The sequence below is a fragment of the Trematomus bernacchii genome, unplaced genomic scaffold (genome assembly GCF_902827165.1).
Source record: "Trematomus bernacchii unplaced genomic scaffold, fTreBer1.1, whole genome shotgun sequence".
NCBI classification, from domain to species: Eukaryota; Metazoa; Chordata; class Actinopteri; order Perciformes; family Nototheniidae; genus Trematomus; species Trematomus bernacchii.
The window spans coordinates 885,431-910,679 of NW_022987784.1; the positions used below are offsets into that span (position 1 = coordinate 885,431).

At 40.6% G+C, this 25,249-nt stretch overlaps 2 protein-coding genes across 2 annotated transcripts in view; one reads left to right on the top strand and one right to left on the bottom strand.

The window, feature by feature from the left end:
• Positions 1-1,130: 1,130 nt before the first annotated feature.
• Positions 1,131-5,184, top strand: cdkn1bb (cyclin-dependent kinase inhibitor 1Bb). Its single transcript, XM_034149447.1, has 3 exons — positions 1,131-1,917; positions 2,192-2,319; positions 3,674-5,184. The coding sequence occupies exons 1-2, from the start codon at positions 1,284-1,286 to the stop codon at positions 2,305-2,307; spliced, it is 750 nt and encodes a 249-aa protein (XP_034005338.1). The 5' UTR covers positions 1,131-1,283; the 3' UTR covers positions 2,308-2,319; positions 3,674-5,184.
• A 10,974-nt stretch (positions 5,185-16,158) lies between these two features.
• The window catches only part of kcnq1.2 (potassium voltage-gated channel, KQT-like subfamily, member 1.2), a 160,538-nt gene continuing 151,447 nt past the window's right edge, over positions 16,159-25,249 (bottom strand). The window contains exon 17 of the mRNA XM_034149470.1: positions 16,159-16,452. Coding sequence (XP_034005361.1) covers positions 16,312-16,452 — 141 coding nt within the window. The 3' untranslated portion in view covers positions 16,159-16,311. The remainder of the gene's footprint in view (positions 16,453-25,249) is intronic.

Genomic DNA, 25,249 nt, shown 5'->3' on the forward strand with positions numbered 1-25,249 from the left:
GTAGCACAAAGAAAAGAATGAGAATTTGGATAAATTCCCCAAAAAACACATCCAGTTTGAAGATTGTTTTGAGAATCCAAACATGTGATAATTATATTATTTAAAAAAAAAATGTCAAGGGTTTGGCATTTCCTTTTTCCCTGCAGTACAGTTTTCGCTGTGGTGTAAATAACTCGTACTATCAGCATGCAGGGCCTTTGCCTGTCATTCTTTGTTTTTTTCTTGCCTTTGCAGACTATTGAATTGGAAAAATATTTTCAAGGCTCTCTAGTTCTTGTACCTCTGTTCTTCACTTTTCTCCTGGGGGCCGGTGGAGATGAGGATGGACTCTGGTGTGTGCTGACCTTGACTTACCTCTCTCAGCTCCAGAGAATTGGTGGAAATACCATATCATAAGGATACCCTTTTACCCAGTTTGCAGATTTGTTTTTTACATGCTGGGCATTGTTCGTGGATGGGGGGGGGGGGGGGGGGGGGGGGGGGGTTATACCTTCCACAACAGAGACCACTACACCTTGAGGCTTTAGCTTTCCAGAATCAGTTATATCTCTCTCTATATATATATATATATATATATATAAACAAAATTCTGATTTGTATATGTATTTAAGATATTTAAAAAATGTATTGTAGTTTAATTAAAGAAATTAGGCCTTAGATGTATGAAATGAATAAGGTAATTTAAATTGAAAAACAAAGTTGTGTCATATCATGTCTGAAACGGTTGTGATTTCTTTAAAAATTCCATTGTGCTATATTATGTAAATATTTAAATCTAAGCCAAAGTCAGCTTTTAGAATCTTTTCTCATTTGGTCACTTGCATAGAAAACATGTTAACTGATGAACAACTATTCTTATTGGCCCAAAAGTCAAATGCAACGTGTATTTTTTAAGAGTGTCAACAAATGTTTAATTTAGAGGTTATGTTGCAACTGTTTTCACAGTAACAATTTATTTTAAACATATTTTTCAAAACCGTCTCAAGTGTGGAGATGAGAACAACGTTGTAGCATCCAGACGTGCTGTACGCCTGGTGCAACTAGCTGTTCCCCCTTAAGAGAGGGGGCGGGCTTAAGCGCCTCGACCAATGAGCGACCTTCTTTGCGTTTAAATAGCTCTGTATGTCAATCTTTTTTTTTTTTCCTCCCCCTTTAGTCAATCTCCACTCAGATCCCAAGTACATCTCTCAATCGCCATATTGGGTACTGAGGTTCGTCCACAGTTCCTCTCACTACGGGACCAGACTGACAGAGAGGCTTCAGTTCCTGGGCACTTTGTTTTGATGAACCGTGGAGACTACTTTCGGCTTGAAAACACCGCGACCGTTACCGTTTCCAGCCCGACGAATGCATGGCATAAGTCGTTTTACGCTTGTTTTGGAGCCTGTTCAACCGACGAGGAGATACCCGTTGTTTTTGAGTGTGTTGTGAAAACTGTACGGCTGTTTGTTAAAAAAAAAAAAGAGTCTTTATTTTGGGGGAAAATGTCAGATGTTCGACTATCAAACGGGAGCCCGACGCTGGAGCGGACGGACTCCCGGGTGTCGGTTCACCCAAAACCGTCCGCCTGCAGAAGCCTCTTCGGCTCGCTGGATCACGAAGAGTTAAAGAGGGATTTAAAGGGACACTTGCGGGAGATGGAAGAGGCTGCCACCGCCAAGTGGGGCTTCGACTTCTCTAATCACACGCCGCTGTCTCACGGCAGGCTTGAGTGGGAGGTAGTGGATAGCAGAGACGTGCCGAGTTTCTACAACCGGCAGCCGCGGAAGGAGAAGAGCGTCTGCTCCGCCGGGAATAATGTGGATCTAAACGGGAACCATCACTGTGTTGTGGTGCCCGAAGACACGGACAGGGCGGACGGGCAGATGGAGTGCACGGAGCAGTGCACCGGGCTGAGGAAAAGACCTGCATGCCACGGTACTTAATTTGCACCAAAATTACTCATATTTTCACCGCTGTGTGTTAAATTAGCAGGTAGTCCGGCTGGTGCTTATGCAACAGATCGATCACAGTGGGGGTATGTCGCCCATCAGGCTTAAAAGCACTAGGGACATTTTTTTAAATTATTTTATAAAATGCAACATCATGGGAAATGGTGGGCAAGCATGCAGAAGTTCAGTTACATTGGACATCATTTTATTTTTTATGCGTTTTCAGTAGTTTTCACTGACTTTTCCCTTTGCCTTTGCAGAGCCCTCGGCCCAGAATAAGAGGTCACACAGCAGCTCAGAGGAGGTTACTTGTCCAAGTCTGAGCCACTCGACAGAAAAAACACCCAGAAAAACCAGTCCCAAGAGGCAAACGTGAAAACCAGAAACGGTAAGAATTACATTTTATGCAACCTAAAAATAACGTAATGGGCTTCTCCATGATGTAACAATAGTTGGTTGTTTATGAGCGTCAGTGTAGACAATTAAGACTAACGTAGCGTCTCCCTCTTCCAGCTGTTTGTCTCGAAAGCCAGAAGTAAATGAAAGAAAACGCCATGAAATTTTTTTTTATGGTATACGCTGTTTTTCCTTAATGCAAGTTATTTTGCATTTAGATGGCATAATATTCAAATTTGGATTGAAGCGAGTGTGCAGCTTTGACATGCAACGTACTGTTGTCAGGCTCCTCCATTCATATAGTAGGCTAGTAATAGTGTGTTGGTGTGAGTAAAAGTGGTTACCGCAGCAGGTAGACTTTCAGTTGTATTTCTGCACGCAAACCTCTTTCGATTTACTATAATCGATGCAAGAGGGGTTTTGAGTAAGACCAGGAAAGCCGTGGCTGCACATTTTCACCTCTTTACTACAAGCTGTGCGTGCCACGGCGAGCCCGAGTCTCCCTCTGAACTGTAAACAAGTGCTGAACAACAGTGTAGTAGTAACACGTCAGCAGCCACTGCCCTCGGCGCAGGGACGGGAAGGGGCTGGTCTCTGTGAGTGTATGTGTGAGTGCTGCACACACTTTGCACACTAATGTTACAACACACACACACACATCTGTCTCTGCCGTTAGAGAGTGTGCAGAAGAGCCGTGCAGCTCTGAAAACAAGTGCGCGTGTTGGTCACGGCAGAGGGAGGATAGGCATGAGATATGCATTGTAGTGGCAGGATTGGAATAGTCAAAGCAGAAGAGCAGTACAATACACCAAGTCTCCTTTTGTAGTGTATTTTATATTTGTGAAAACTGGTCAAGTCTTTTTAAGGTAGCACTGAAATACATACAAATCATGTTTCTGATGAAGACAATGAAACACAAGTTTGTTACATTTTTCTTTACATGCATGCTTTTTCCATTATGGTGGCAACCTTCTTAAAAATCCTATACATTACTAAGCGTAGAAGACAGTGCAAGTGCTGATCTGTAATCACACCTCCTGTTATTTTTAAACCTGTAAGATATTTGCATAAAGTCAAATTGATGAGCAAACAGAAAAATTGCATTAATTCAGCCAATGGAAATTGTAGTGCATTTATGTTTTCTTTATACATGTCTGGATGCTGTTTTGTTGCTTTCAAGTTATTCCTCCAGCAAATAGAAAAATATAAATGCTCCATGTTTTTTATTTCTAGAAAACTATGCACTGTTCTCACTCATGTGCAAAGGTTTTCTGCTAGTGTTGCATGAAGCAGTTTGTCTCGACCGTACAGCCTCTTACTTTTCTCTTTTTTAATTTTCCCCACAGAGCCGAAGATGTATTTCCCCTTTTACGTGGGAAACCTCAGTGTTGGCCGACTTTGGAAGAGGAACTACACAGCATCAGAAACATATCAGCTCTCCAGAAGACGGGGGAGGACGCTGTTGAAGCACTGAATAGAAACACTAAAGTTGTGGCACTCAATTAAAAAGTTACTGCCTCTAAAAGCAGTCAATGTAGCAGTGTGCAATTAGGTTTGATTTCCTTTTTTGCTCCTTTTTTTTTACTACCTGTGTGTAAATAAATATACATATTATATTATATTTCTCTCCATATGTAGCACATACGAAAACATTATGATTTGAACACAAATCCTTTATGTAAAAAGGTGTGAATTTTGATTTGACTTGAAGAATTGCAGTGTAGTTTGATAACGTGTTTCCAAAATGCTGTTATGATTTTTTTGTTATTTTATTTTCTGAAAAGCAGTGTGACTTGGACAAAGTCCCTAATTGCTACAACTTAAAGAAAATCATGGATTCTTACAGTTTCTTAACAGTGTATCTTCACTCCGTCATCTTCCTAACTCAGCTGTGAAGAACGGTACAAATGTAGCTCATCTGTTTTTGATTTGTCCTCACTCTGGTCACTTCAGTGTCACGTAGTGCAGAGTCTCATAGTATCCATTTCCCCTGGAAAACAACACAGGAAAAAAAATGTATCGTGTCTTAGGACTTCCTTATGATCACCCCATTATTTATTTTGTGAACGGTGCTTTTAGCATCAGTTAAATCCTGGAATATGACCTATTTTTCTCCTGCACACCTCAGCCACATTGTAATGGTGTTTGATTTATTGAGGTACTCAGATATTGAAGGACAAAGACCGTACACACTGCACAGCTTGTGTTGTAAAGTCATCCTCTCCCCAACAATATATTTTACTCTTGCTTCATCAGCCTTAATGCTCTTCAGAGAGGAGGTTTGAATGTCCTACAATACCAAATACATGGTTGCTTCAGCATGGTTAGTACAGCCTGTGCTCCTTAATCGACTTCACATTTTTTTGTGACAACTTAGACTTAAATTTCCATTTGTTTGTAATTATTTCACCAATGTTGTTAGCCTGCTGAGGATGCAAATGTGAGCATCTAAAAGCTTCCCTTATTTGCCTAAAGTGTGGGTTATATTCAAAGAGACCAGTGTACACCTGGATAGAGAGCACAGCTCGTATCTGAAATGCAGTCACCATGCCTGTGTATTTGTGTAAATCTTTGCAATGTACCTTTGTACATAATTTTGTAAAAACACTGAGAAATTATACTAACTTATTTATGTCAAGCTTTTTTTATGTAGAATAAAAATGGGTTTTTGATTACGGTTATCCAAAGTGGCATTTACTTTATTATATTTGTCTTATTTTGTAAAAGCATATTTTTGGTAGTTTTGTTTTCTTATCAACAAGGTTGCAAACTGAGCCTGATAAAATATTTGATGTGCATTTTGTAATGTGTGGTTATAAAATGTGTTGCAATCAATTAAAAGAGAAAATTAAATCTATCTGACTTGTTGCTTTTTACACTTGGTGTAAATACACCCTGGAATGCGTACACACACTGTTTGGTTTTATCTATTAAACCTTCTTATTCCCCAAGCTAAACCTAATAAAATAACTGCAGAACATTTAAAACAACCTTTTATCACTGTTAAAGTCCAAAACACACTTTTGAAAGTTCTTGCAGGCATCCTGATGAATGTAATGACACTCCCTAATATGAATCCACAAGCGTTTTTGTGCTGACTGATGATTGACACTTTGGTCATCCAATGAAAAGGAGAGTGTGGAAAGCAGACCACTTGTTGCAGCCAGTCACATTCAGTAACTTATCATGGGAATGGCTTTCATGGAAAAAAAGAATGTTAGTGCGTTTAGCTCAGAATACGATCCTAAACAGTTGGGGGAAATACGGCAACTATTTTATTTTATTTTTTAGTAGCTTCAGTATTTCTGTCAGTGTGTGTGTGTGTTTTGGTATTTGTGTGTGTGTCTACACAAGTGAGTGTGTGAGAGAACAGTGTGTTTTCACTTATGATTCTCATTGGTTTGTTTTAAACTATAGTACAAGTTCATCTGAATCTTACATAATTTCTGCTTTTAATAAGGTTGTGACATTATTTATATTTTATTGGAAAAATACACATCTTTGCTAAATGTGCTATGAGTAGTGTTGACACTGAATTCAACTTTGGAAGTGTATTTTTTGAAATCCTATTTAAAAAAAAAAATAATTCATGATTTAAATCTCACAATATTATCTAATTTTATATTTTAAATGTTCGATAATTATTGATTATATTTTTTCCCAGGTATTTAGTGATGGGATCCTGTTTTGGATAAAATTAAATATTAAATGGTACCGTAAAACTTAAATGCTTCAAAACAACTCAATGTTTATTGTAATGAAACTTCTAATATTGTTTTATTTTACAAAAAACATATTGTCATTGTGAGTGATGTGTGGCAGCAGCAGAGCCCTAATCCGTGGCTAGACGCTCTTTGACCCGAGGTAACTTTACTACACATGTGTCTGACTCTCTGTCATGGCACATCTTCTGCTGTAGAAACCTAAATTATTGCTCTCACTGCACGGCATCTCGATGCTTCCTCCTCCCGCCACAGACACAGGAAGACAACTGCAGCAGTGTGTGTGTGTGTGTGTGTGTGTGTGTGTGTGTGTGTGTGTGTGTGGGGGGGGGGGGGGGGGGGGGGGGGGGGGTCCGGTCCTGAAGTGTGCAGGTGGGTAACCTCAGCCCAGCCATCCACCCCCACTCTGAGCCCAGCCCATTGTCCCAGTGTGTGGGCTTTTGTGTGGAGGGCCATTGTGAGGGGCCAGTGCCGGCCACTGTTGTGTCTGGGGCTCCTCTGCCCAGACAAAGGGCCCGTCTAGGAGCCTCCACCCTTCCCAAACAGAGGCTGACTGACTGACTGACTGACTGACTGACTGACTAACTGACTGACTGACTAACTGACTGACTGACTTGTCTGTTGGATTAACTGATTGATTGGCTGGAGTGTGTGTGTGTGTGTGTGTGTGTGTGTGTGTGTGTGTGTGTGTGTGTGTGTGTGTGTGTGTGTGTGTGTGTGTGTGTGTGTGTGTGTGTGTGTGTGTGTGTGTGTGTGTGTGTCAGCCAATCATCAGTCCTCAAAATACACCATTGTTAACTGTTTTGAATATTTTGAATAACAATAAGGAGCTCCCAATGCATATTTTTTGTAATAACAGGTTCTTGTATCTTTGCTTTTTAATGTAGTATTTTTAATGTTTTTATAACAATTCATATTATTATATTTTTAATTGATAAGGTATTTTTGAAAACATAAAAACTAAATTGAAGCATATTGTTGTGGTGAGTGTGAAAATGTTGGCTGCCCATGGTTAAACATTTTGTTATCAAATGAGACACAATGACAGTATAAACTAAATTAATGGAAATAAAGCGCTTGATAGACAAGTGTAAAGCTTCCCTCCAAAAATGCAGTTGCTGAGTGTGTTTTTGTGTGTGTGTGGGTGTGTGTGTGTGTGTGTGTGTGTGTGTGTGTGTGTGTGTGTGTGTGTGTGTGTGTGTGTGTGTGTGTGTGTGTGTGTGTGTGTGTGTGTGTGTGTGTGTGATTTAGTTAGAGCATTGCAGAGGGCAAACTTTACAGTAATGAGAGGTGTGTAAACAACCTTTTTTTATTATGTGGAATTGTTTGAAACATGGGGATTTCTTATTTTGTATTTCTTCATACAATGGGACATCGTATCTCACCACACACACAGTGACAAAATGTTCTGTTGATTTTTTAAGCCTGACACATTTTCTTTGTGAAATACACATTTAGAAAAAGGGTATGGCTTCTAGAAATGTTAGGCTTTGGCAGTCTTGTCAACAGCACCACTTAATCATATCTCTCTGTCCTGCATACAACCTCTTGCCAGATAATGTCTCATCATGCCATGTAATTTCTCTCTAAAAGGCTCATCAGCACTGAGTCTTTGCGGAACAACTCCTCGGAGACTATGTCTGCCGAAACTAAACTGTTATTTGTGAGCATTGCAAAAATGACCACAGATAACAAGGTCAGTTATTCAGAAGGGCAGAGATAAGACTTCCCTGTGTGGCCACAATGATGCAACAGTATCTCTGCTTGCATAAGAAACACCTTTTCAGTTCCAGCAGGAATGTCCCTGAAAGCATTCCTGCAACAGTCCCACAAGCCACCCAAACAAAACCACATTGAACTCGAGGAAATACCAGTAAGCCAGTCAATCAGAGAGGTGGAAAGCATCGCGGCGTGTTCTTCTCTGCCACATCTTGCATGTGCCAAGTATTCACACTTCCTTGCTATATCAACAGAAACAGGTTATCTTTTCCTGTTAACCGCCCCGGCACTTAATATAAAGTCACAAGTTCCTCCCCATGTTTCCTGCCCAGGCCACAACCTACGTCATCCAGTTATTCCCTTGGCACCTCAGGCTCTGTGAGGCCAAAGCAAGTGCCCACAAACAAACACCTTACATCCCTCTCACTCTGTCTTTTTCTCTGTTTTGCATTCACAAACGTGCCCCTAAAAGCCTGTGAGCAGGGCAAATTGAATCTCAATAACTGTATTTCTGTTTTCTGAGTGTTTTTTTTTAATAAAAACATATTTGTTATAAATGTCCCCAAACTTTTTTTAAGGTTGCAATACTTTCATATGCTATTTATGTCACTACGTTTTACTTAAATTGCTGCTACACATTTCTTAGCCATGATTAGGTACTTATTTGTCTTTATTTTAATTTCATCACCAATGTGTGCTTTTCATTTTATTATTGCATGCCTTGCTATGCCACTTTTGCTTTAACTGTAAATGTCCCCGCTGTGGGACTATTAAAGGAATTCTGATTCTGAAAAGCTGTATCAATACAGGAATACTATTTCATTGAATAGCAAATCTCTGACGTCGTGTTAGTTCCTCAAATGTGTGATGTGCGAAGCGTGTGAGACAGTCTGGGGGTGAGTGACAGGCAGGGAGGAGGGGGGGGGGGGGGAGGAGAGGTTAGGGAGATTCTGCAGAGCATCGAATGACAGATGTGCAGATGTGGTGGAGGGAAGAAAGGAGGGGGGAGGGGGGGGGGGGTCATGCTCATTAAAGCAACGCACCTGCAGCCTATCAAAGAGCCTTTATCTTTTATCAAGGCAAATCTGCTCAAGCACGCAGCGCGAGACGTGCAAACAACAGCGCTGCACACTCACTCTGACTCACTCTTTCTTTATCTCCCTGTCCAGTGGACGGTACCTGGCCCAGTAATCCCGTCAGGAATGCTCAAGGATGCATTTGGCCGAGAAAAAGGGGCCGAGCTTCCAGCTGAAACATCTGTGCACGGCAGATATATAGACAGAGACCTTTTCTGTTCTTGGCAAGGCCTCTTTGATTGTCAATCTCACTGTGATATCCTTTTACACGGCATCATGAATTAAATGATTAATCATCTTTAGCTGACACAAGGGACTCGCACTGTAGATCATTGACAAATAAATCTCTACTGACGAACTATGTCTGTTCTCTGATCACATCAAAATACATTCATAGTTGTATAAGGTCACAGAGTATCCTACTTTATTTGTATCTGTACCGCATCTTGAAACTTCAAAAAGTGGTTTAGAATTGCATTTTTTTTCTTTTTTCTTTGAAATGTGTGTTTTCTTGTGCAAAGTGTCTAAGAAAATGGATTTGATGTCAATAAGACTACTTTTCGTTTAACAAACTAAGCGTTTTGCCTATAAGATATCAGAAAACGCTCAAAAAACGCCCATTTCATTTCCACATAGTTATTCTAATTGCTTGTTTTTGAATAATAAATGACATACTTAATACAAATATTACTAATGGAGGAAAAAAACAGACCAAAAAAACCCCTTCACTAATTTGATCTGTTATGACGGAGGCTCCAACATACAACAGGAGGAACAGTGGAAACATTCTCCTGGATGAATGAGGGGTTTTATGTGAGTGAGTGTGTGTGTGTGTGTGAACTGTGATACAGTTGATTGTGTATTTGAGTATTGTGTTCAAGCCATCTATAGACTTACAACTGCAAACCCTCACATATTCATTTGAACCCATAAAAAAACAAATGTGTCTCCTCTCTTGTAATGTGTAGCGGAGTCATTGGTGTGGTGTAACATTATGCATAATGTAGAGTGATTGTGTCTAAATGAGCAGAAGAGCTTTTCTACATAAATGATGACAGGATGGGTGTGTGAGGATGTGATGTGAATTTGACATGACGCAAAATATTTCCCTATGATGCAACTTTTTCTAACATTTGCAGAAGTTTATGTGGCATCAATTCCAGTCAGTCAAAAATACATCTTACAACACTGACCACAGTATACATTAAATTACATCCCATCATCCGAGCCGGCCTACCATCATGTCTAAACCAATGACAAGAGAACACTGTTGGTCAAAATGACACAGGATGGAAAATTGTCTTCAGCGTTGTTTTGGATCGGTACCAGAAATGCATCAACTTTCCACTTTTCATGAGCAGTAAAGTGGTCCACATTTCATACGAATATACCCCGTTTTCTCTCTTTTTTTTGGTCCTTCTGCTGCCCTCATCAGGAAGCTCGTGGGGCCTCTGGGCTGCAGGGTCTTTGGTTCTGGTGTTGAAAAGATTCTTGCCATAAGAATGAGTGAACATGTTCTCCAATGCAGGACTTGATGAGAAAAGCAGACTCTTCACCATATGAAACCTACCTCTTCTGCACAGCCATGGATGTGGTCTATCGGCTTTCCAATATTCAATTTGTCATGCTGTTTTCAATTTTCACTCTCTGCTGTTGCTGATTTTGGGATGACTTTCAGTGAAAATATAACAGAGTAGGAAGGTATACAAATATGGAAAAAATTACATTTCTTGTTCAGTTCAAAAATATCAACTGTAACTAACAGAATTGACCGAGGATGATCAGGATTTTGAAATATGTATCCACCGTATCTCCTCATCACCCATGAAACTCCCTTCACTTCCAAGAAACTGCATACGTAATAAGAAGTGTGTAATTGTGAAACCATATTGCTCAGAATTTCACAGCAAGTTTTTCAAGTAATTCTTAGGCTCACTTCCCTTTTCTGATAAAAAAAATACGTTCAAAAATCTAAACATAACACCAGACTGACATTCAAAGCTTTTACAGTATATCACTTCTGTTAGGGCTGTGCAATTAATCGTATTTTAATCGCAATTACGATTTTGGCCTGCCACAATTACGAAAACAACATAATCGAAAAAAACAATTATTTTGCTTTGCTAGGTTGTGACAGTGCACTGCAACATATTTGATCTAATTAATTTTGGTCTCATTTATTTGTATTTATATATGTTTAGTAGCTTGGGGAAGTGCGCTCCAAAATATTTGTTGATCTTGTTTATTGGTATTTATTATTTTGATATTATTTATTTAAATGTATCATTTATTTTATTTATTTTTGTATTGGTTTTTCAGTTGAATTATACGTTCAGGGTAATCAACAGTTAAAAAGATACTGTTCAAATTATTATTTGTATTTGTTTTAAAGTTCAATAAATGGATTTTTTCAAAGTCAATGAATAATCGTATTTAATAATCGTGATATCAATTATTGACCCAAATAATCGTGATTATGATTTTTGCCATAATCGCACAGCCCTAACTTCTGTGTTGTTTTGAAGTTACGGCCCCCCCCTCTCTATGTTACAGTAGCTCCGCAGTGCAGCTGTCCACCATGCCTAACATTCTGCCTCGGCGGGCCAAACCCCAGTGCACCACTGAAGTCCTTCCAGTTTTAAGCCAGGAATTCTCTCCCTGTCTGGGGGAAAAGTCCCCAATAATATGACCTATATAGGAAGCCCCCAGCTTGTACTACACCTCGTACCCCCCCTCTTAAAGCGTGCCCGGACCTCTGCTCAAATCTGCAGCCGTAACAACACATTAGCAGCAGTCTCACTTAGCATAGCCAGCTCTGGGCTGGGTTCCTATAGCTGGCTGGACCCAGGATGTGAAGCTGAGCAGCTCTGACGGGTGTTTGGATCTGATGATCAGTGCTGGTTTTTGGGCTGTTGCTCTTGGATGCTGAGCTTTCCTCCGGTCACATCATAGCGCAGATCCACAGACATATGGCTGAGGGGAGATCTGGTAAGGCCAAAGGTCACAAGGGGTCAATCTGACCTCCTGGCCTCTGGTTGATTTATTATCCCACGGGGTGATGTCTCCCTGATCAGGCCGAACAGAGAAGGGGTCAAAGGGCATACTGTATCTGTTGCCATCGTGAAAGGCTGCATAGAAAAACAGTTTGGGATAAGGAGACTGAAAACATAGCTCCTAAGGAGAGGAACCACTTCTACATTTCCCTTAACCACGGAAATCAAGTTAATACTTAAGTAATGAGAGGGCTTAACAGTGATTTTAACATCCAAGAGGTGCAACATGAATATCTGTGTCTCTTGTTACTCAATCTTGACCTTGGTAGACCTGCTTTCATACCAAACTGCTTAAACACCATAATCATACAAATTACTTAAATACATTTTTTAATATAACTTGTTTACTTCTGCCAATGACTCCATAACACAAACTGAAACTTCCGTTCAGTTCCTCTAAGCTGCGATTTTCTTTTGTTTGCACATTACTGCTTGTGGGATCACAGGTGTGTGTTTATTGGGTGTTTTATGATGGTTTTCGAGCCAGAACAAGCCAATCAGAAGGAACTGTAACAGTCTTTTTAAAGCTTAAAGGCCAAAAATGGGAATGTCAAATATTCTGTGATAAAGAGCAGCAGGGTAGGGCAGGGAGCTTGAAGCAACTGTCCTTCAGACAACTGCTGGCCTCAGCTATTTAGGGACACCTCCTGACAGAGTGGCTGGCATCAGCTGCTGCTGACAATGTTTGTCACAATCTTGGTTGATGTGGTACACACACACATGCACACACACCTGTTGACTCATATCTGCTTTCATATAGCACTGCTGGGCCTCTACATGCCTGGGCCTCCCTGGACAGGTGGCCTCCAAACACCCCCATGGTGGGCAGCCCTCGCCTCACAGCTGAGCCTGTTTTCTTCTTTTTGTGGGGGGTGACATGAATTGTCCTCCAATACGTCTTCTTCTGATGTCTGTTTTACTTTCAAGATGCGATATCCACTTGCAACAAAACACACTTTATTTTATAATAATTATTAAGTGAAGACCTGTTATGTTCTATCAATAAAGTGCAGTTTTAAGAACATTCGGAAAGTAAATTCATGTATTTTTCAATCAACTATTGTGATGTGAATATTAGGATTTGTGTTTTGAAGATTAAATTGGTGTCGCATGAGCTGGATTGATGAAAATATGGCCCTTTGAATATACACAGAGCAACATAAGCATTCTTTTAGCTTTGTTTTGCTGTCCACCAACTCTTGAGCTCTTTAGCTGCCAGATGCCTTATTATGTTCAGCAGCTAGTTTTTCATTGTGTGTGCTCTTTAGTGTCGGCATGTTAGTGTTTTTTCACTGAAAACAGTTGCATGCTTAATCCGAAAACAATAATGATAACACATTTTTTAAACATCACATTCAGGACGTTTGAAGATTTTACAGGCAAATGGTGGGTCCCATTGCATTAATAAGACTTTAGCATTTTGTCAGCTGAATATTTTCTTTATTTTCTTTGTATTATTTTTAAGATGTCATAATATTAGTCTGTTTTGTGTGATTTCTATCATCTACTACTTCCAGCAGCATAATTCAGTTTTGTTCTATTCTGAGCGTGGCTCAGGTGGCAGGATGAAAGACGACATGGACGATGGGCAAAGCTCAGAGTCTAGCGTTTCATGACCTAGCATGAGTCCCTCCTCCGCAGAAGGCTCTGGGACTGCCAGATCTCACTGTCCAGTGTCTGTGACAGTGTGTCCCTTATATTCTCTTTTTAACTGCTTCCTCAGATCGGTTGTGCTCCTGTGTACTTCTGAGATCAAACTGTCTTTTGAAGTGAGAGTCTCTGTCTTCTCTGTCTGCTCTTGAGATGAAAGAGGAGCACGGGGTGACACAGAGCGGGCTCTGCAGACGGAGGTAGCCATGGGGTCTCTCTTTCTTCCCTCTCTCCCTCTGGCTCTCCCTGACAGAATCCCAGAGCAGTGATAGAAACCAGAGGAGGACAAAAGGCAGCGGAGCACTGCGGCCCTCCGGCCCCTGTGGTCTCTCTGGCTAATTGAAAATGTCTTTGCTCTCCTTTTTTCTCTTTCCTCCAGCTCACTCATGCTCCTGCCGTCCGCCTCTTTCCTCCCCTCCTTCTCACTCTTTTTCTCCCCTGCCTGTCCACCCCCACCACTGGGGCTGACCCTCCCTCCTTCTCACTGGGGCTGACCCTCCCTCCTTCTCTCTCTCTCTCAGCTCTGGACCATGCTGATCTTGGGACATCCGCAGTTTTTTTTGGCCTTTGAAGGCAAATATAATTGAGTGGTAATACGAGACCTCTTCTCTTTTTTCCTGTGCATGCCTCGCTCAATGGGTTATGGAATATTGAAGTTCAAAGTAGGTGCGGAGAACGTGTTGTTTTTTCTTTCTCTTTCCCCTTCCGTGATGATTGCAGTGTGAAAGGAGTTAAGTGAAATGAGGAGTTGAGGAGATTTGATTTGGATGGAAACTCCGGCCCTTGGTTTACCTTGACCTTGCTCGGCTTGAGATTTGTACAGAAATGGCCCAAGAAAACTATAACACAGGTTTCCCCCTCCAACCAAAGCAAATTATGGAATAGATTAACTGGTAATCAAATTCCTCCCAAGCCAAGAGAGCAGGCCAGAGCATAATTAAATGGAGTTTTATTATTTACAGCAGGGCTACAGTGCAGAGGGTGTGCATGAATATCATTTACAATCATTTCCATCCATCTCTTACAACAGGAGCCGCACTCTGTTTTTCTCATTGCTTCAAAAAGTAGACATGTTCCAGGTTGATCTTTCCACATGATACTAAAACAGTACAATAAGGCAATGTTTCTATTTACAACTTTTAAAAAACTGTACAGGAGAATGGACAGGCGGATATGCATCAAGGTTTTTCACAAAATTAGTACCTTTACCTTTAAAATATAAACATTTTATTTAATGTAAGATAAATAATAAATAATAACATTTTAAACAAACCCAATAATATGAAAATAGTAAATACTAGTGCAGAGAGAAGGCTTCTTCACTTTTGCCTTCCCTTGTTCACCCTCATTTTGTGTTTCCTCTCAGGAATGTGTATGCTATAATTGTAGGAGGCCTTTCATCCAGTAGCTACATAGTTGAGTTATTTTCTATTTTCTACTTCCTACATGCCTCGGCATTCTGTCAGATAAGTATGGGGACAGAGTGAGAGCATTGTCGTGTAGTGGTAGCTTGATATTTCCAAACCTTTCACACAGAATTAGTGCATCTGCTACTCAAAGCTTACTGTTTAAATTCTGCACATTTTCCAGTGTTTCTTTTCATTAGAAGCTGCCAGTGAGTAATCTCCCCTTACCAGGAATTCAGCACTTAATTAGCTCTGCAGAGAAAAAATAATCAGAGCTTTAATGGGGCAAATTTATTTCAAATTGCGCACAGCAGTGAGTGCCCCCTGAAGAGGGTAATGGAGGATATTAAGCAGGGTGGAGTGAGTCTTAGATTGAGATCGATATGCTCATGAAATCTTAGTGAAATGAGAGACCATGCCTTCACTCCGGACTGTAACGCAGCACCAGGCCCTTTAACAGAGGTTTGGCTATTTTCATTAGCTTCGATGCAGCTGTAAATCAGCACCGTGTTAGCCGCCCAACTCATACACATTTCTCTACTTCCATTTCTTTTATTCCAGCCTTCCGCTTCCTAACGCAGGGCAAAATCAACAGATAATCTGACCTTCCCTCCTCGTGTTATTCGATCACTACTAACAAACACACGCCGCAGCCTAAGTACAGTTAGGCTAGATGGATATGTGGCTATGGAAATAGCCCTGTTGTGTACTGCGGGTGGATGGTGCCAAGATAATCAGAAGGATTTGAGGAATGCCTCTGCCATGGCCGGACTCTCAGTTTTTCTCTGTGTCTTTAGGGAACTTGAGTGCTTTGATTTCATTATGACTTCATTAGTGGGTTAGTTAGCTTTGGAATAACATTTGGAGTAGAGGAATGCAGCTCAGTGACAGGCCACACATAAATTAACATTATCGGAGTAGTGTGATTATGAGCTAAGGTAGGATAATAAATTCATATAGCATGTCGCTGCTTGAGTCACTGTGTGCAGCAAGGGAAGACTAAGGGCCTGTATGGGGAAATAAGAGAAAGCTACATTTAGACAACCAAACAGGAACCAAACAGGGCCAACAATAACAAGAAGAGAAGTTAGTTAGACTTCTTTATGCATCCCAATCTCTGTGTTGCTCCTGCCCTCATGTCCAAGAGGACAATTCAAGTTTGTTCTATTCTCAGTAGATAGTCAATGAGAAACTGTGCGATTGCAAATGGAAGAGAAAGTTTGTTGGAAGACTGAGCACCCTTATTATGTGCAGGTTGGCCCCACGTGTAGGGGCCTAGGCTATTTATGTAACTCCTTGTCCTTTAATCCTCCTTTGTTGACGAGGCCATCATTCCCAGTGTGACCTTCACTGCGACATCAGAGGTCGTCGCCGTTACCCTTGCGGTTCTGGATGGTCACCCTGCGGATGGAGGGCGTGGACTTCAGCTCCGGCCGGGGCGGAAACTGCTGCATCAAGATCCGCAGGACTGAGTCCATTTTCTGCTCCATGTTGTGGACCTGGATTTAACAAAATGACACAAGGCAAACAGGTTAGGTCAGCTGTGTGCCTCCACGAGGAACTCGCTCAACGTAAATACAGTGTAGACCTGCGTTATGAAACAAACAAACGAGGTCAGGGAGTCTGTGCTTTGTCTCTATTTGCCTCTTCAATATAGTTGCAGTCCCAATGACAGAGCAGTGCAGGGTATAATGACATGGTAGTCTGCCAGTCGCCGTCTACCTGCTAAAGCCACTCATTACAAAAGCTGTTGAGCCATATGATCCATTCAGTAGGCGGATAGACACTCACTCACACACTCACAGGCCGCTCTTGTTTACATGCATTGCCTACTGTAAACACAGGTGTGTCATTGAGCGGAGACATCTCTGACAGGGCGCAGCCGGCCTAACCATGATGTGAATACAGATGGATGGCTCCACCTTAGTTATGGAGGTAAACAGAAGACAGACTGCCTGGTGACATTGAAACACAGAGAGGACATCTAATCGGGACACCAAAACACAGTCACGTACACACTGAAAACCACGAAAAACACACACTTTTGTAACTTCAAAGAGATTTACATCTTCACAGCCTTGCCCTTCAGTTTACCTTTCTACTTATCCCCCCTCCTCAAAGTACTTAGAAAAGCAAGCACACACACACAAGCCCGCCCCGACACACACACACTAACCAATATCTTTTGATGGCTCCAATGGCTTCAAGAAAGCAGGGAAAATGATAAAGATGGCGCTTCGTAAATCAAAGCCTAAACACCAGAGCACATCAAAGAGCCATAAGATCTCACGCACCGGGCAGGACAGACAGATTCAGACTCCTGTCTCTACTACACGCTGATAGCGAACAACTCCGGCCCAACTGCGGTATTTCTGGCAGGACACATTCAGATAGTTAACATCAATGGCATTTTCATAGGCTCAAGGCTGCGGCCCCTCTCTCTCCCCATCATTTAGTGTGTGTGCCTGATGGCCTGGACATTTTTACAGCAGAGCGCGACATTTAGCAGCTATTATTGTTGTTGAAATATGAGTCATGATAGCATGCATACATCTGAAATATCCGTGTGTCACAGAAAAGAAAGTAACCACATCGCAGCTTGGCAATTATCATCATTTATAAATAACTGAGCCATGTCAAAATGTATGACAAAAGTGATATAGGGGCCCTTTTATGCTCCTTTTCAGGTTCATATGTTGTGCCTCTGCTGTGACATGTTTACATGCTTTAATGTTCAAAAAAGCTCTTTATTTGTCTCATACTGCCTGTGCTGCAGCAGCTCTTTTCACCCTCTGTCTGAAACCAGAGCCCAGTCTGCTCTGATTGGTTAGCTGGCCGGCTCTGTTGTGATTTGTCAACTGTTAGAGATGTCCCAAAAAGCATTATAGGACCCCTTTAAGATAATGTGAGGTCATGTCCCAGTACACTGGTTGATTGAAAGACCTGTCCATTACTTTGCCATAACTTGGTCAAAACTATCGTAAAACAGCATAATTTGCTTAATTTTGACACTTATTGCTTAGGTTTCCTTATATTTCCACATCCACAGTGCTTTCCTCTGAGATTGTACCATGACCTAAATAGTTGTGCTAAGTAGACGAAGCACGCGCGGGGCCCGGATAAAGCTTAGGGAATAATAGGCTATCATAAACATGTTGGGCAGTAATCTACAGACTTATCAACATTCTCGTTGGAGCTTAAAATGGATCAGAAATTCCTCCCGCAGTGTTTTTCTGAAAGGAGTAGCCCAGGGGAAAGACAGGAAAAACATTATTAGGCCGGCGTGTTGCAATCACACATTAATTAAACAGTTATCGCCGCTGACTGTGTGTATGTGGATGTGGGCGATAAGGGAGATTGTGAAAGTGTATAGACGTCTGCTTGTGTGTTGAAAGAGTACTTTTCCTTGTATGTGTTTCCAAGTCTGGCTGTGGGTGAAATAGATGGTTTGATTACATATGAGAACATAAAAAGCAGCAGAGAGTGGACAAAATAAGAGAAACATGTACAATTTAGTTTTCAGTAAGTGGTCACAGGTTATTTCTAAGGCTGAAGGTCCTACTGTCAGTTATGCAAAAATCCTTTTATGAGCTTAACAGTCATTGTTGTTGATTGTCTTGTCATCACTTCTCCTCTTTGCTAACACACTTTTTAACTGTGTTGGACATACTCTACTGTACTGTATGCTTCATTTGTGAGACTTTTCCTTTTGCACACACTAGATCATTTTGTACACTTACTGTACAATGGTCAAGCAATTCTTGGAGCACGTTTATAAAGATGAAAATGCCAAAAAATCGCATTGAGCCATTAGAGCTGACAATTTTTGTTGTTGAATTTAATAAAGAAATATGCTTCACTTGTGTAGCTAGCTGTTGTTTATATGAGGTTCCTTAACTGAGGTTCTTTTATTGGTAAGGGGTTTGTTATTGTGTTCCCCCAACGCAGTGTTTAAATGCTGGAGTTGGGTGTCACCACTGCTGTGTCATATAAACAAATGTGATCCAGTGACAGGTGAAGCTCCAGCTGTCCCTGACCCTCCCTCCTGACCATAGACAACACATGGGACAGTCACTGGACACAAGGTTTTAAGTAATGTCGCTTTATGTGTTTCACGTTAGCCAATTCACACAGTAAGTGTGTTTGAGTGTGAGGGATCAGTTCCTTTCTTTTTTTTCTTCTGTTCTCTAATGTCTAAATCAGCTGTACAAAATGTGAACAAACCCCAAACAAGGTTCAAGGTTCAAGGTTCTTTATTTAGTCATACAGTACGAACATATGTGTAGTTATGCAGAGGAAAATCTTGTGTCACACTACAGGCTTCTCCAACAGTGCAACACAAAACACAGATAAACAGAAAATATAGTGCAAGTAAATAGTATAATAGTAATACAAAAAGAAAAATAGTTTAAAAGTGAAATAGTACAAAGGTATTGTCGTTATTACCTGAGCAAAGGAATATGATATATGTAATACAGCTCACTAAATATAAAACACATATTTATTGGACTCGCCCTCAAAAAGGGAACATTAAATTACATTATAGCCTGCATTTATTCATTTATTCTTTTCATTTGTTTTAAATAAATAACATATTGTTTCACGTATATATTTCTTTTTGGGGAAAAATGATTTTCTAAAAGCATATCAAATACGTAAAAAACGGCTTTAAATAGGCAAGACAGTTACCTACAGTTTATTTGGTCTTTGACCTGTATTACATGTACAGTCATTGAGGCGACTTGTGGAGACACGAAGTACAGAGACAACGCTGGGGAGGACACGGAGCTCCCTTCCTGACCACCTTCCTGCCCCCCCCCCCCCCCCAGAGACTGTTTGTCTGTTATCTGGTACACTACAACACTTACAAGTTGACAAATAAACATGCATACAGTGTGTACCAGACTTGTGGGATTTGCCTGTCACCTAGCAAATAACAAATTAACAAGGAGCCGAATGTGTGACCATGTCCCCGTGAGGACATTAACTGTGGCCAGAGGGCTGTAGGGGAGAGTGTAATAATGGAAAACTAATAAAGAGCTGAAGTAAGTAAATACCTGAGTGACACCACTGGGTAAACGCCAACATGAGCCAAACTGTCTCCAGTCTAACAGACAGTCTGTCCTGCAGAGTATACTAAATGTTAACAGCTGGTGGAGTGAGATTGTGGAGCCTAGCATAAAACATGGCTTTTACAATTTGATGACATAAGTTATCTTGGACTCAAACCAAATTCAGGATAAAATAAGATTAAAAAGAGACAGATAACAGTTATTTTATTATCCCTACAGGGAACCTTACACTAAAGCTGCAGCACAAAGGGCAATAAAAGCGTCAAATATGAAAACAAGAACAGAAACAGCAAACGTCAGATGAACATTATGTTAACAGGTTTGCTTTCTAAAGGCCTTACTGGAAACTCACACAAATGTTGTGTAGCCAAGCGTTGTTTAAGCACACGCAATGTTATTTGTATTTCCACTAAGGATGAGAAGGATGCAAAAGATGCACAAGACATGTGGCTTAATGCCTTGAGTTTGAATTTATAACTTTTTGTAAAATAGTATATCATAGTCAAAAAAACACATAGTATAGTATGTCAGAAAAATTAGATAGTATACTATGCCAATAAAAAAGCGACACAAAGTCATAGTGTTTTTTTTCCTAAAAAGTATTGTAGGTCTTAAAAACCTATTACCTAACCTAAGACAAAGTAATCGCATACTTTGTCTTTAAAATAAGTCTTGGTATAATATGCCAATACAAATAAATATTTTTAAATATCATGGATTATAGCAGGAGCTTAAAGGGTTTGATACCCAAGGTCTACATAAAAGAACATTTAGCTGTACTACTATAATGTGTTTCAGCATGTAGGTACAACATATATAATCAAGGTAGTCATACAGCCTAAAAAATTAATAAAATGATTGTCTTAAATACACATGTAGTGTTCAAGAGGTCAATAACTTCTCACCCTGTCTGTTTAAAGAGCAAATGAAGTGTCTGCTTGACTTTATGAATGTCATTAATCCACACACAGTCATCACAAGCGGGTCTGTGCCGAGAGAGCGATTCACACTGCCATCTGTTGGAGAGTTACAAAGCCTGGAGAAGAGCTTTGGGCTGCTATCACTGCAGACTGTGATACGTGCAATACTCCACCATCGAATAATTACTGATAAATGGAGACATGCAAGAGAGAAATTAGATACTGGATGACATAGTGTGAGGGAGTAGGGTGGTAGCCTTGACATGTAATGAATGGTAACGAGGTGTTGTGAAGTGGTGTGGCTTATTCAGAAGGGATAACAAGGCTGGTGTATACAATGAATAGTGCATTACTTGCGGATTTGAAAAGCAGGTAGTCTTTCTTTGAACAATACATGGACACTGAGCATGTAGGCAAACAAAAAAAAACACGGACACATGCTCTATTCCTCCCTTTCTTCCTCTGTGACTGTCACTTTTAGGAGAAGTAAAGCTGGCAAAGGAGGGTAGAGGAGTGGAAATGAAGGAAATTCATGGAAAGTAGAGTAGAGGAGACAGAGGTTGCCAAAAGGAAAGACTACCAGCTCCAGGAATGTCCTGGCATCTGTGTCCGACCAGGCTGCGCTATTCAACAAAACAAGATTCCTGTCATTGAAATGCTCTCAATCACACGACACAATGGAGACATAGCTGAGACGGAGCGAGAGATAAGACGAGAGGGAAACAATCACACAGGTCACCGTCCTTTCATGCTGTAGGGAATATGTAATGTGTTTTCCCAACACTGTGACCTCAAAAGGCCTCGTCGTTCAACCTGCGTAACACCAGACAATTTAACAGCGTCATTCTTTCTTTGTTATGGCTCTGTCTACTTACATGGCACTAGCATGACAGGAATTGTTAAATATCCCACTGGGGTATTTTTGGATGACAAAGCAAGGTTGTAAAATGCTTTTGTAGTAAAAATGACATGATGTAGTGTCACTTCATATATTAGAGTGCTTTTTCCCCAATTAAAGTGAAGTTCCTTTCTTCTAAATCATCGTAAGACAGCAGAACACACATTCAGATGGAGCACTTCTCGAGCAACAGTGAAAATAACAGTTCGCTTTAAATAGAAACAGTAGTACTTAAAATCACCCTGAGGAGGTTTCTTGTACATAAATAAAGTTATATTTATATTCACTGTTCCTTCCAAAATATGTCGTGCCCTTAAGGCCTAGCCAACCTGCTGAACGCATTCCCTCCAGAAGAAAACATTTTCCAATTCCATTGCTTTTTTGGGAAATGTTAGCACAAGCATTGTTTCAAAAATGTCTACATATTTGGCATCTCTGTCAACTGTAAATCAATAGAAAAAGTGTTGACAGCACGTGTATGACAGACTGTATGTGGATGCATGAGATAGATATGATCTCATAAGCGTTGCCAGAGATAAAGAAAATAATCAACAAGGCCATAAAGCTATTATTTCAAAAGGTATTTTCATTGATATTTAAGTAAAAACTAACAGCATAGCAAAAGCAAAGTGTATGGGTGGATTTAACGCCTCTTTAACATCTCCTTTAATCAAAAGAAATATTAAGAGATATCCAATGTTGTTACTGAAGACCAAAACTAAAAGAAGAGTGAATATCAACAGGTTGCCAGAAACATGATTCCAAATGAATCTGCACAACCTTTAAGCTGATAATATGTCAATGTTTAATTTGAAGCTGGCCAAGACAGAGTGAAATAGTTAAATTACAGCTCTTAATAAGTAATGGCATTTCATTCAACTCTAAATGCTGGATGTTCTCTTGTCCTGTGTGTCAGCTGCTGTCTTGAGCAGCCTAAAGGTTAAGAGTAACTGTAGTGTCATATCAGCTAGCTACAGCTGTGGTATTATGTTCAAATACTTCTCACACAAATAAGGCATTTATGTGCATGATTCCAGTAAAACAAAGAGACCCGAGTGGTGGCTTCCAGTTATTTTCCACCCAAGTTTCCGTAACAGTGTAAAAGCAACAGCATATAGGGTCAGTTCAGGTGAACGTGTCCGCCTCTGCTCAGATCCCCTGTGCAGCTCACCCAGACTGGCTGCCTGCTCTTTGTGTTTCACCTACACTCTCTCTCTCTCTCTCTCTCACACATACACACACACACACACACACGTTCCAGCCTTTCGCTCATAACACAATGGTCAATGCAGAAAAAGCAACAGAGGGTGTACACACTGGCCTCGCTGGTGGGCCAATAACAAGCTAGTATTACACAGAGGTCATCATTATCATAGCTGTGACAGGGCTGCATGAATGGAGAATGGAGATCAGCGATGAGGGGAGGAAGGGAGAGGCCAGAAAGAGACAGTGAAGGAAGAGGGAAATAAAAAAAAAAAAGCCAGAACAAAAGGAAAATACATTTGACATTTGAAAGCAGGAAAAAAAGAAACAGTGGTTGCTTTTGTGTTTAGGAGACACACACACCACATTAAGTCAACAGGCCACTGATCTGCTGCTTGTCATTTATGAATTGAGCACAGTTGCATGCGGGTTTATTTTGAGAACACCAAGAGAATAGCTATCTAAATGCATCTGATAGCAAACCACTTCTCCTTTTCATGTAAGGTTTGTGACATAAGGCTGACATTGTTTTATTTTGTGTACACTGCTTAAGGTACAGTATTGAAAACCACATCTAGCTTTGTTAGGAATTTGTTTGGGTTCATTTCAGATAACTGTCCATCCTTCACTGACTCATCAACACAGACCCTTCATCTTACATTCTGCACTACACTCGTCTTTACTTCTGACTTTTAAATTGACAAAACATGGCATCTGTTATAGAAACAGTATTCAATTTCTCTTACTAGGTTCCATTCCTTGCTTTTTTATAATTGAAAGAGTCCCTTCAGTGAGCCCCGTCATTACCACTTAGCTGCTGAGCTCAGTTGATGCTCTGTGTATATTTTACAAATTGTATGAGTAACTGAATTTGCTAGATTCACGGTTGCTTTATGAACTTAACATTTCTTATTCTTACATACATTTCATTTACTATTATTCCCAATTAATGTAAGAAGTACTACAGCTTTTTAACGTCTCAATTTGGGGATATGTATGCAGCCTTTAAACATCGATATATTCAATGACTTCTCTGATTCTGGTGCCCGTGCTGATATATTTTACAGAAATATTAACCAACTGATCATCTTAAAATACATCAACAAAAACTAATATATTTCAGATCCTTTCATCTCAGAGACTTTAAGCTTCGGAAACACACACATACGCATGCACATTGTACTGTATGTAATGAATGCACAACCCACATTCTGACCCATTGCCTTGCTCTTTCCATCTTCTCACAGCCTTTAAAACAACAAAAGCTGACCGAAGTGCTCTAAAACGTTCAAAGAATCCTCGTTAAATCATATAATATAGAAAAAGAAACCACCACAGATACACAACGTTAAAGCGAAACACAAACAGAAGAGAAGAGGTGTGCGATTGTTTCATGACAAGCATGTGCCGGTAGTTAGGGGAGGCCGGAGGAGGAGGGGGAGGGGGAGGAGGGATGGACGGATGAAAGCTGAAGCAGAGACAGGAGGAGAGGACAGTCAGACAAACTTCAAAAGGCTCTGGTGGCGTTTATTACTAACAGTTTGTTTTTGCTGCCTTGTGAGTTTGCTGACTCATCTTCTGGGCTCTTTCATATTTGAGGCGAGGGGATGAGGTTGTGTTCAGTTTCTGAGCCTGATGCACCATTATGAAATCTGATAGCATCTCATTATTGATGTGTTTGTGGGACTGCGGCGGCTCTCATCAAAAGAGTGTGGCTAATGTGTTTTGGGTTTGTGTGTTTGCATGTTAGACTGCATGGACTTGAAGGGCCGTTTTAAGGAATTATTAGTTGTGACTGTTTCTTTTTCAGAGTTTGTAAGTGCATGTTGCGTGTTTGAGTTCATGGTTCCTGCTGTGGCACTAATGTAAAAACTCCATGACTTTTCCAAGACTTTCAACAACTAAATAAAAGCACTACCATGACCCCAAAATGTTCTTCCTCTCTGGTTTCTAAAGGAGTCAACAGTCTGGTTTCCATACAGATGAAAATTCCCCAGAGAATTACTAATATCCTTAAATGTTCCTTTCTTAAGCGCACCTCCCAGATGCTTGTGATATTACCGAAACCCTTTCATGTAGTAATAGCAGCATCCTCAGAGTGTACATCCGTATGAGGTGAACTGGGGTCATTCTTTGGGATCTGACTCAGAGAGAGGGACAGCGAGAACGACAGACTGCTTGAATAAATCCTAAACCAATATGT